Below are 13,480 nucleotides of genomic sequence, written 5' to 3' on the forward strand. Positions count from 1 at the left end.
CTGAGAGGATGTTTTGGAAGATTGAACAACGTTATCACTGAGCCCTATGAATAATAGAGTGTGTATCTCATTCTCCACAGACTATGGGGGAAATGTATCATACCTTCTTAAGGGTGGACAACTGGAGAAGTTTTCCAGCAACCAATTACCTTCTACCTATCATTTTATAGAATTAACCTGACAAATGCTAGCTAGGAACTGGTTAATTGCTGACAACTTCTCTATTTGTCCACTTCGCCACACTTTAGAAGGTTTAATACATTACATTATGAATAAAAGTCCATTGATTGAAAGGGAAAAGCCAATATTTGCATACTTAAAAGCTCACATACACACTTATCTATAGGGACGGTAACCTCAGCTTGGACTTATGAAATCACAAGGCTCAACATTTCATTCAGGTTAAGAAGGACATATTAAAATCATATCTGAAAGTATAAAAAAAGTGGAAAATGTCTCTGCAGGCTAGTGAGCTAGTGAGGCCGCTGCTTTGTGATAGACGTTGCCATAAGCACAGTTTACAAACAAGTCTTTCTTTCCAGCTATATGAGCACTTGGAAAAGTTCAGCCTTCACATGTCCATGCTCCTATGAGGAAGAGGTGATATTATTTCTAGCACCATCATTCCAGTAACAGTGCATACAGCTTCAGGGCAGGTATGTTGTGAGATAGGATCACTCAATTCCCTCCAGTTATATGGCAGCGAGCCAAGTGGAGGAGGTGGTAAGCATATACCCTGAGGCACTGACTGCAGGACCTAGAGATTCAATTACACACCTCAGATTCCAGACTTAGTTCACTGTTGTTTTGATTATGCGTTAAGATAAAAAGGTACATTGCACAGTACTGCTGACAATGATTCTGAGAAGATGGAAAGTCTGATTATAGGATGGAATAATAAAATAATATGATTAAATCAAAAACATATGTGATCCTAGTTTTAGTGCACTCATCGTCTGCTTCACGGGTACATGCAACTGGGTTGTACCCTTGCACTAGTGGTGCCACTGTCTCTCCAGCAGGACCCATTGCAAACTAGTTTTGTTAGAACAAAGAATACAATGTGCTTGAGTGCAATAAAATGGTTTTAAAGTGAACTTATAATGTTTTTCTACTGTTGTGAAGGGAACTCTTAAACTCTGCCATCTCTATGGCAGCCTGTCAAACACACAACGTATTCCTGTGGGTTGGGTATGGGTGACCGGCGTTTGGGATCCCGCAGGTCACCATACCGACGCCGGGATCCCGGGGTTTAGAATGCCGGGCGGGGGTGGGGCCGAGCACAATGAAGCCCCTTGCGGGCTCAGTGGCGAGCTGCATTCACCACAGGTTCTATTCCCACTCTATGCGTGTCATGGACATCCACGAGTGGGAATAGTCCCTGTTAGTCGGCATGTCGACTGTCGGGATTTTGAGGGTGCGGGATGTAGCCGTCGGTAATGTGACCATAGGTCTCCTGACCGCCAGTCACGTAACTATATACCATTTCAGTTTATATTCTGGATGCTTCAGGCTGTATTTCAATTTTATATAATGTGAGTGAAAATTAATAAGATACTGGGGTATATTCAATTGAAGTCAGATCCATTCCGACATTCATTTGTCGGAATGGATCCGACCTGGGCTATTCAATGGACATCTCAATTCGACTTTTAAAAAAGTTGAATTGAGATGCAGGAGGGGAGACGGGGGAGAGCAGCGCTACAGCAGTGGCTATATAGCCGCTGCTGTAGCGCTGCTCTCCCCCGTCTGCCTGCGGCTCTCCCCCATCTCCCCCCCAAGTGTCTCCTCTCTCACAGCCGCCGCTCCCCCTCTCCCCGTCCCTCCTCTCTCACAGCTGCCATTCCCTGTCCTACCTCTCACAGCCGCCGCTCCCCGTCTCCCCCTCTCACACAGCCGCCGCTCACGGCAGCGTCCACCTGGCTCCAGCAAGCGAGGTCTCGCTTGCTGGAGCCGGGTGGACGCTGCTGTGAGTGGCGGCTGTGACATCCTCCAGTGCTGCTCACCCCGTCCCCGCCTCAGCTCTCCCCGTCCCCGCCTCGGCTCTCCCCGTCTCCGGCGCTGCTCTGCCCATCTCACTCGACTTTTTTTAACGTCGAACTGAGATGGTCGAAAAGGGGGCCAAAACCTGTCGGTTTTTTTGCCCCCTTTTCGACACAAGCACGTGGATCGGCAGCTATTCCGCCGATCCACGTGCTTTTCGACAAGTCGAATTCATTGACTTGTCGAAAAATTTAGGGTTATATTGAATAGGTTGAATCACGATTCGACCTTAAATAGTCGAAAACTGCCGTCTTTTCGACAGACGGCAGCTTTTGACTTTAAATGAATATACCCCTGACTGATACAGATCTTCTTATGTACCGTAGATTTAAAGGGGTTTTCAACTTTAACATTGAATTTTAAAAGCCCCCACCCAGTTCCCGTCTCAATTTCACCTGTTAGTTAAAGCTAGTGGCTTTAATTAATAGGGTTAAGGTTACCTAAAGTATAAAAAAAGGGGCAGACTAGATGGGCTAAGTGGTTCTTATCTGCCATCAGTGGCAATGTGATTAAAATTATTTTCAACTTGTTTTATAGAGGACGACTATCTGACTGATGGCTTGTAGATTTGATATCAGTACCTTCATCTGGTTTCCAGGTTTCCTGAAAACCACCTCAGAGCTCACTGTGACTGTGTACATTTTTTCATAGACTCTGGAAACATGTAGTAATAAATAATGAACACATGTGGCCCCTATGTTAAAATCTCAAAAGTCTGAACAACTCTGGTATAGGAGATTCAAGTGTACTTAGCAGGCAGCTACAGTGATGTGTTTGTCTCAATGACCTTATGATAATCTGGCTTAAGTACAAGAGAGTGAACAGGAACTGGAACAAAAAGACATCCGATGTCCAAGATAAACTAATATAAATATTTATTGGCAATTAAGAACATGCAGCCACTCGAAACAGCACTTCAAGAGGATGCCAAGGGGAAACCCAGTGGAATTTGTCTATACAAAATGAATATTTTCCTACTTTTAAAGCAAGAACACATTTTTTTTTAAGAAAGTCCAATTCTTAGGAGAGTGATTAACATAAGAAAATGTAAGAGAGCACCGCATCTAAGTGCATACAATTCTGTATTATAGAACTGCTTTTGAAAACATTTATTTGTACAGACTTTTTTGCTGGTATTAAACGTAATACAAAGCAATGAAACAGAAATACAGCAGAAGCAATACAAAATACCACTCAGTGCATGAATTTAGGTAATAGTGACTAATGGGACCACTGCCTGCCTGCTGCCACACCTTACATTTCCCTACTGCCTCCACAAAAACTATTGCTTAAATACAAGATTTCAAAATGACACATGTAAAGTTTTCATAGACTGGTAGATGCTCAGACAATTGAAATGACATGTAATGACTCACACTTTTCCCACACTCATGTATTACTGTTGTGTATTTTCTCTGTCTCCCTTTTACAAGCATACTGTATACTGTACTACAGTGCTATGGGGGAATTAATATTGATACTAATATTATGGGCCTATTATTTATCCATAATGGGCCCATTACACATTTTTTATGTAACAGGCCCATTCATTATTAGACGCCCGGTAGGGCTGACTAGTTCAGCTGATGCTGGTTTCCGGAGCCCCACTCCTTCTTATGGGAAGGAGATTTGGGGCTATGTAGAGGGATCTGAGTAGATCGCTCTGCCACCTCCGCGCTGAGCGACCTTTGGCTGTGACCTTAGGTCACACGTGCAGTTAGCAGGGTCGTCCCTGGTAAGTATCGCTACTACTTCTATAGCAGTGTTAGGGATCACAGTGGCAGCTGCTTTTCAGAATACTGAATTGCTCCGGTAATTACAGTAAGTATCCACCACCGGAACTTGGCTATCTGGGACCGGATTTCCCCACGATGATGAACAGGCCGCTTAGCATGTATTCTTGTAAAACCTCCATAGTTTTGTGGATGTTACACATATCTATTTTATGCTATGACACTAACCAATCAATGCGAAATCTCCCTAGAGAACAGTCATATTATGAGATTATGCTTCCAAACGTTTATATGTCCTAAATGCACCTAAATTTGAGAAAATATTAACTGATTTCATTAAAATATCTATGAAATGCGTTGTCCATACTTGAAATAACAAAGGGCCTAAGAAGACCTTTTTATATAATATAAAAGCGATACAGAACATTTTACACTTAAATCTGTCCAGCAGCATTTGTAAATAATCTGACATGACCAGCATTGTGAATATCAGCAACTGGGTATACAATTTCCCAGCACAAAACATTTTTAATATACTGTACATAAAATATCTTTAACAAAATGTTTACATTTGAGTCCTGCTCACAACCAACATAGCAAGTTCAATAAACACCAAACCAGAGATATTTGCCAACAACTAGGAGAAGCTAAAAGGCAAGTAATCTACCAAAATGACAGATCAGTGCTTGAGTCCCTTAAAAATGCTACATAAATGAAAGGAAAAAAAATAAAATACAAAATAAAATAAACACAGTAAGTGTGCCATCTCATACCCCTTAGAAATGTACTTTACTGTTCTCCCACAGGGCATTGATGTATAGATCACATCAGCAAATCATATGAAAACAATAAAGAATGTAGCTGACCACTGATCCCTATGACTGTTGCTGAAGCCCATGCACATCCAAGCATATGCTGCAGTCCAACAAGCTGACAATGATATTTGTTGCCTTTACAACACCTGGCACATGCAGATGTGAGTGAAGCTGTTGTCATAGGGATCACTCAGTGGGCAGATGTATTAACCTGGAGAAGGGATAAACCAGTGATAAGCACAAGGTGATAACGGGCCAGCCAATCATTGCTGATTGGCTGGTGCGTTATCACCTTGCACTTATCACTGTTTTATCACTTCTTTATCTCTTCTCCAGGTTTAATAAATCTGCCCCACTAATTCCAAGGACACCTGCACTTTTTGGTTGTTTTTCCAAACACTTGTTTTACCTACGGTAAATGTGCCACAGACATTAATATAAACGGACACGGTGCTTTAGGAATGTTCAATTCTGACTATACAAACAGATGGCTTGCTCAGCAAAGGTATGGGATATTTTATCTAGAGTCCTGGCATATATTAAGAAAAATGAAATGAGTAATTGCTGTTGCTTAGTAACGATGCCATACATAAAGAGCCCCTCCTCCTACAGTCACTGTGAGGAGCACTGCTACATAAGTTAGTGAATAGAGATGTGACAGACTTTGGTTTATAGTATTTTACAAGATTGTAAGCAAGGGGCTAAGGAAAATGTTCCGAGCACCTATAATAAAATGCCCCATACCTTTAGTTTAATGTTTAAAATACATGCCCTTACATTAAGTTTTAAACTAAAATTAGCCCCACATAAAAAACTGAAGTGCAGGAACTGAAGCCATAGTGGATATTAGCTGTATGACACTGTAGGGTTTAGATTCTTCCAAGACCTTGTCATGGAGCAGTCAAATTTCAAATAATATAGTTTTTTCCATCAGTTTAGATATATTGCGTGATCTGACCGCTATGTAAGTGCTAGTTTTCCTATGTAACAGCAGAATTGTCCATAGAATTGGAGAGAGGGTTTCTCTGCTGCATGGTAGAAGAAGGAAACAGTCTATGTTTATGGATACATTGAGAGGTGGGGGAATGTAGAGTGTTTTGGGAAGGTATCTTTGTCTTTCAGAAGATCTCCCCTGGGTTCCATGAGTTCATTCCGGAAACAGGCCGTTAGGAGACTGTAGAGAAGAAACCAGAGAAGAAAAGAAGAGAAGATGATGACCATGGAGAGTGGAAAGATGCAGTGACACCGCAATGACCAAAGTGTGACATACTGGTGGGCGGAGGTACTACGTGGAATCATTTTAATAAAGGTTGACGTTTCTCTTAATACATTGGTTAAAATATGTTAAACTTTATGTTCTATACAGCCTAAGAATGGCACAAACCCTCGTCTTCAGAAGTGAATTAAGGACAACACAGGTAAAAATGGTCCAGTTTACACTGTATTTGCTGGCCAGGTGTAGAACACTTTTAAGTCTACCCCTTATTCTATTAGAATTGGCACACAAAGAACAAATAATCATACAATATTGCCTTTCTGGGAACATGGACGTGAGAGAGCAAGTGTACTACAAAGATCTAAAAACAAAGGCTTACAATGTTGGGATTACAACACGTGCCAGCTCTGTAATTTCCTGAAATTCAAGCCAATTGAGGGAGTGCAGGACAGCAGCATGCTTAAGGTGAAATGAAATATAATGCTTCCTCTACTTTTCTATCTTGATATGTCTCCAGTAACAGAAAAATCTTAATGTCTGCAGTTTGACTTATCAATTAGTCATTGCATAATAGGACACAAAACAGCCATTTATGAAGCTGGAAGTTTGGGACACTGCTGTGGAATTTTTCTATTTGTGCTATCCATGCTTCCCAAATGCTCTAGTCATAATATACTTTTCTATCTAATGAACAACTGCTATTGTATTTATATTTGCTATGTAACTAAATGCTGGCTATTGTTCTCTGTTATCAGTCATTAAATTCAGTGAGGTTTATTCTGTGTTATTTAATATAGATGTAGTTTGCACAGGTAAATAAAAGATGCACCCTGCAATTATAGCTTATACTAAGCTCTGAATGTATACAGATACTGTATGTTGGTGAATAGTACTTATAGCAATATTGTACTGTATAAGGTACATTCTATTTTTAGTGATTAATGATTCTTTAAATAAAAACTAAGATGATCTCTCTGATACCAGATGTAAACTCTTTGTATTTTGACTGTTTTCAATCATCTGTAGTTGTCGAAAAAGGCTATTTATTGCTATTAGACAAATACATGTGTGCATAAAAACGACATATAAACCCTGCAGATGAAGGAACAATACATCAACACTCGTAATGGTACAATGAGTGATGCACATTTTGCTAACTTTGTGGGTGAGCTGTAATTTGAGCAGTCACACTGTGATCACAGAGGTGTGGGGGTTAGCGGAAAAAACAAAGGAAACACATTAAAAGAAATCCGAAATGCAATATGGAAGACATGAAAGAGGGAGAGAGAGAAAATATCCACTACAATGACAATCTTGAAAGGACTGTCAACATTTCTGTAGACCATACAGTCATAACATAATGACTCCAAAAAGCTTTACATATTTGCTGGATTACTTAAAAAAAAAAAAAAAATGTAATTTTAGAACTGATTTTGTTTTCAGTTTTGGAGATTTTTGAAGTCTGTACAGCCTAGTGCTTGTGATATGGGGGTGCATTGTCCCTGTGGCCTTCTCTTGTTGAAAAGTGACAACAAACAAACCCTAACATTGCAGCTGCATTCACGCTGCTTACCTTATAAGGCCAGAGGTGACATCCTCTACCCATAGAACTGGAAGTGTGGTATTTGGCTGTGACTTAGAATGCTCACACCTCACGTAAGATTCCGGTTGAAAACGGCTCTCATTTCATTTTATTGACCTATGTTGGATTATTACATTCAAAGGAACTTTGATACAAAGTGACTGTTTATTGGAAACATCTATTATACGGGTTCTACCAGCAGCTACACTTGATCTATATTTTTTTGACTTTGTATATCAAGTCATTTAGCTATAAAGCTAGTTTTTACACCTCTGTGCACAGAATATGCTTAAGTCCACCTCCTTTTATTGGAAAGTATATATACTTGTCATCTTAGATGTTTAAATTACTAAGACCGGTCTTGTTTTATGATTTGTGATTATTCATATATTATTAAATATTTTTAATTTAATAGGAGTCTGTTATTTTTGTCAGCCATATCATATAAATTTATAATATAGCGCAAAAGTTTCTAACAATTGGAGTTTTGTGGTTAATTGCACTTGGGTGGCCCAGTGCAATTTGATTGACCTGCTAACCCCAGGTCATTAACTTTTTGCAGCTGATTGTTATTTTATCCAAAAGGGTTTTTTATAGCATTTGATATTAGCGCCTGATAAAAAAAGGTCTTTTCTGTGACTTAGAATGCACTACACTCCCATGCAATACTACCAACGTCTTCTCACTGCTGTTTCTCCTTTATGCCATTAGCTGGTTTCAGTACGGGAGCTCCGCAGAGGCATTAAAAACACTGGCTGAATGACCTTACGCCACTCATACAGTTTATTACCACTGACACACTAGGCTTATTGGTAGCAACGGGATGAAGTTAATTTACCGGCAGTCGGGATCCCGACGGTCAGGATAGCAATGCCGGAATCCCGACTGCTGACAATACCGACAGCTGGAATCCCGGCTCACAGGAGCTATTCCCACTCGTGGGTGTCCACGACACTCATAGAGTGGGAAAAGAACCTGTGGTACTGAACCCGTAGCAACATCTCTGCTCTAGTAATTTACAATTACCGTATATACTCGAGTATAAGCCGAGTTTTTCAGCACATTTTTTGTGCTGAAAAAGTTCCCCCTCGGCTTATACTCGAGTGATGCTCCGGAGCAGAGCGTAGAGAGCTCTGGGAAGGAGGGAAGGAGGAGGAGGGAGGGGGACACGGGAGCCGCAGCAGCGCACTGTAATTGGTGCATCAATCAGTGACGCTGCTGCAGCCGTCCGTCTCCCTCTCCCTGCTCGCTGAAGCACCGCCGCGCCGCCCGCCTCCTCAGCCGCTGCAGACTTTCCTGTATGACCTAAGGCCGGCCACCGATGCCCGCACCGCCTGCTGCTGCCCGCATTCCGCTGCCCCTTCATTCGTTTACACATAGCCCGTCAATGGTGAGTAGAGACAGGCGGCGGCAGTGGGGGGGTGGGGGGGGGGTTGGGGGCTGTGCATATCTGGCACCATGAGGGTATATCTGGCACTGTGAGGGCATATCTGGCACTGTGGGGGAATGTGTAGCACTGTGGGGGCATATCTGGCACCGTGGGGAAAATCTGGCAGTATGAGGGCATATCTGGCACTGTGGGGGCACATGTAGCACTGTGGGGGTATATCTGACACCGTGGGGGAATATCTGGCAGTATGGCACTGTGGGGGCATATCTGGCACTGTGGGGGCATATCCGGCACTGTGGGGGCATATCTGGCACTATGAGGGCATATCTGGCACTGTGGGGGCATATCTGGCAATGTGGGGGCATATCTGGCAATGTGGGGGCATATCTGGCAATGTGGGGGCATATCTAGCACTGAGGGCTGTGTACGGCTAGACTTGCATTTCCCACCCTAGGCTTATACTCGAGTCAATAAGTTTTCCCAGTTTTTTGGGGTGAAATTAGGTGCCTCGGCTTATATTCGGGTCGACTTATACTCGAGTATATACGGTATATATTAGTTCAACTAAAAGTAGGATCTTACAAATATGTAATTTGTAGTAAGTCAGTGCTGTAAACTTGCCTAAAGATAGACTTTATTTCTGTGTTTCCATGACATCCTTCTAATAACTGACACAATACAGCAACTAATGTACTTAACAGTTAAATAAATGGGTATTGTAGTAAAATAAAACAAGTGCTGCTAAATGAACTCTATGTTCTCTAGACCAATGAGTGATAACCGGAGCAGACTGTACAGCTCTACAGTAAATCACACCAGCCCTATACTGTATATAGAACTTGTCATTCTCCTTTATAGTACAAATTAGGTTAGTACATTGCTGTTCTTGCCTGGAACTGCTGCTATCAATCAGCCTCTGTATTAAAGTACATTAAGGTTAACATTATTGAAATAAAAAGACTAAAGATAAAAAACATCAACTTTAATAATGGGTAATGCAACCATTTTGCTGCCAGTGTCAAACGCAATACAGCATGAATAATTCTGTATGTAGTTTGTTTGTTTGTTTGTTTGTTTAATGAATTGGCAATTTGTCAAATATAAACAGAATAGTCAATGTGGAGTGTGAGCCTCTAGTGATTTGCTTTGCTTCAGAGACAAGTGATGGTTTAACAAGACACTCAAACAATAGATTTTAAACAAGCAAAAAAATTGAATATAATTGTTATAATGTTTAAAAAATGGAATGGTATTCATTGAACTATACAGTATATGAGATAGGGTACTACTCAATGTGAATGGTATATGGGACTATACATCTCCAACTATGACATAACTATTCTAGACGTCATCCAGAAGTTTCATGACTACATAAAAGTATGGCTAGTAGTATCTGACAGAATACAACAATTTAGCATTTTAATATACATATTATTTAGGATTTTTCAAATGGGAGCAAGAAAAGCTGTCAGCCTGTCAATGCATGAACAAGTGAACAAGTGTGATTTAGTATCTTTAGCGCTGTATGACGTGACTATAGAGTGTCCTTATATTGTCAAGTGAAAGATATTATCATCATGTTTGATGGCTGAATATGTTAGAGTAGATAACTATATCTTTCCCAGCTGTTTATACAAGTATTCCACACGATAAATAGACGCAAACTTGAAGTATCTTGAGCTTATAAAGGCATGAGTTACAGAACAATGAGAGGACGTTTATTTTCCTTAGTAATTAACATTAGTAATTATTATTGATGTGCCAATGTAAAGGGGGGTACACACGGAGCGATAATCTAAGCAATCTGACTAGATTGCTTAGATTTTCAGGAAGATCGCTCCGTGTGTAGCCCTAACAGCGATAACGATGCGCAGCCCCGCGCATCGCTATCGCTGATGCTAGATTGGCCTGCCGTGCAGGCCAATCTAGCGGGTTGCTCACTTCACCCGCTGGGTGAAGTGAGCGCCCCCCCCCCCGTCTCCCCCCGCACACTCAGCACAGATCGCGCTTCGCTCAGCACACATCTCTCCCACATCGGGCCGTCTATATGGGACTTTAGAACTCAATATTATTCTTTTTTTTGTAGTAGGAATCCAATTATTCTTTGTCTTATTTAAAAAAAATACAGTCTTTACAGTAGAACAAAGAAATTATGTAGAACAAAACAGAGAAATAAAGTTGCACAGCTTGTTGCTATGCAGAAGAAATAAACTAAATAATTTCTGCCATAGCTGGTAAATCACCATACATAGTGCACCAACTGATCACTGGAACATCACACTGGAGACATATTATTCTATTATTATTGGTTACCATGCCGAATAAATGGTTGTTGTTATTGTTTGTTATTATTATTACTTTTGTTAAAAAATAATAGTCCTGGGATTATACATAGGATGCATTAGTACAACTAGAATATAGCAAAAGTCAAGATAGAATATAGCAAAAGTCAAATATAACAGATTTCTGTCAATTGTCAACCTTCCTATGTAATACAGACCATACATCAGGGTACCGATGATTGGCAATCCGTAGGGGAATCAGGGAAATTGTGCATGTAAGAGTTCCCCATTTTTGGTTGGGATTGACAAATCAGGGAAATCCCACATGTTCAAGTCACCCGATTCCCTGACCCCGGTATTGGGGATTTGGGAATTGCGCCAATCAGTCACTGATGAGTGGGCCACATAACTGAAGAGGATTTTTTGCTTCTGAGACTAACCTAATACCCGTATAAAAGCAAATACAGTAGTACATTGCTTCTCTATGCCATGTTGCCAGATAATATCAGACTAGTAAACATTTGAGCTGATATATAGTAAAAAAACAAAAAAAAACAAAAAAACATTTAGATTGCAAATGCTACAGAAGAGGAAACCTATAGTGTTTCTGGATGTAGGTAATAAACCAACATAACAATACATTAATAGATGGAGGTAGCTAAACGATATTGATAGATATAGTCCTAAAACATACATTACATACATGGCTGTATACAGGGTAACTTGAGACAACAATTATGTGACGTACTGTACACAGCCATACAGTATATTTATAAGGGACTACGAATTCATCATTAACTCCTATAATACATTGCAAATTACTCCTGAAATTACTCTGAATGAAACTCTAAAAGGGATAAAAGATTTTAGTGAAATAGTACCGTTCATTTAGGTAATTTTCATCTCTGACATCTTGTTCTATTGGAGAATGCTTTAGATTGTGTTCCATGTAGTTGGGGCTGTTCTGCATTCTTTTTTGCCATTGGTGTATGGAGAAGGTGTCACTCCTCCCTGTATTGCGGGGGCCGGGCAGGTTGCTCTGTAGGCTTCTGTCCCTGAGCAATTTAATGTCATGTATTAAATGCTTTAAAGCCAAGTTGATGAAAACTAATGCTATCCCAGGACACTCAGATATTGTATTATATCACATTACACCAATAACTATAGTCTGTGATAGCAAACAGTTAATACTCCCTAGATGTAGCCAGAGTTCTTTTAAAGCATCGAGACAAAATAAAAACACCCTTTGGCTTTGTAATAAGGCATGCAATTTGCAACAATATATCTGGCTACATCAACTCATTTTGATGTGCAAGGGCGTAGCCACCATAGGAGCAGGGAGTGCAGCTGCCATGGGGCCCAGAGCTGAGAGGTGCCCACCATCCCTGGGGAAGATACATGTGTTATATACATTGTTCCCCATTGGGTGGTCCACAGGGGCCCTTACAACTTTTGCCTTGGGGCCTACAATATGTTTTATATACATCTGGACCTGCCCATTGTTATGTCATATAAAATGAACTGGAGGACATTACAATGTTACATAATATTAGGTGCACTGTAATGTTGCACTACATGAAGGGAAGTCACTATAGTGTGGCATACTATGAATTGGGGGCACTTTATTGGAGCATAATATGAATGGGGACACTGTATGTCATAATGTGAACTGGGGGTACTGTGTGGCATAATGTGTACTGGAAGCCCTACAATGTGATATAATGTGAACTAGGGCATGTGAACTAGGGCACTACTATGGTTCATATAATAAACTAGGGCACTACTATGGGGCATAACATTAACTTAGGCTCTACTATGGTTCAGAAAATGAACTAGGTCAATACTATGGGACCTCTCTGGAGAGGTGTCTCTCTAGAAACATTGGGACAGGGGCCCATTCAAATTGTTGCTATGGGGCCCACAAAGTTCTGGCTACGCCCCTGTTATACAACAACATCTGTAAAGTACATACCCTATGCTGTACAGCACACCAACCCCAAGATTTTCTAACCCCTTGTACAAACAAAACAGTAGCACATAACAGTTTACAGTACATCACCCCGCACTTAGCTGTTGGCACATATATAGCATAGCAACACATGATAAAAGCAATGACTCCTAAATAAGATTCTTTTTTACAGATAATAAAAACAGGGGAGCAGTCATTTTAAATGCATATAAAAACATGCATATTTCTCAAACCAAGCGCAGAGACACACTAGCAGGTGACGTTTACATGTGGGAGCGTTCTACTTCCTACATGTACTTACTGTTTCTGAAGTAAATGCTGCTGCTGCTGTCTGTAGTTCTCAATAGTATGCTGTGGAAGATATTGCATGAGCTCCAGAGACTCTTTGATCTTTAATAAAGTTTCATAAATCTCTCTGCCTTTTACCTAGAGCCAATAAAAAGAAAGAAC

At 40.6% G+C, this 13,480-nt stretch overlaps 1 protein-coding gene across 17 annotated transcripts in view; it reads right to left on the reverse strand.

Annotated features, from left to right (window-relative positions):
* Nucleotides 1-13,480, reverse strand: part of TP63 (tumor protein p63) — an 875,477-nt gene that overhangs the window by 19,133 nt on the left and 842,864 nt on the right. For 10 of the 17 annotated variants that reach the window (XM_063916470.1, XM_063916468.1, XM_063916469.1 and 7 more), the window contains 2 exons: nt 13,332-13,456; nt 11,943-12,116 (listed from right to left, as the gene is read on the reverse strand). In XM_063916470.1, coding sequence (XP_063772540.1) covers nt 11,943-12,116; nt 13,332-13,456 — 299 coding nt within the window. Of the gene's footprint in view, nt 1-2,915; nt 5,766-11,942; nt 12,117-13,327; nt 13,457-13,480 lie in introns of those variants that run through there. The other 7 variants (XM_063916475.1, XM_063916476.1, XM_063916481.1 and 4 more) reach the window with 3 other exon arrangements.

Source organism: Pseudophryne corroboree, chromosome 4 (genome assembly GCF_028390025.1).
Source record: "Pseudophryne corroboree isolate aPseCor3 chromosome 4, aPseCor3.hap2, whole genome shotgun sequence".
NCBI classification, from domain to species: Eukaryota; Metazoa; Chordata; class Amphibia; order Anura; family Myobatrachidae; genus Pseudophryne; species Pseudophryne corroboree.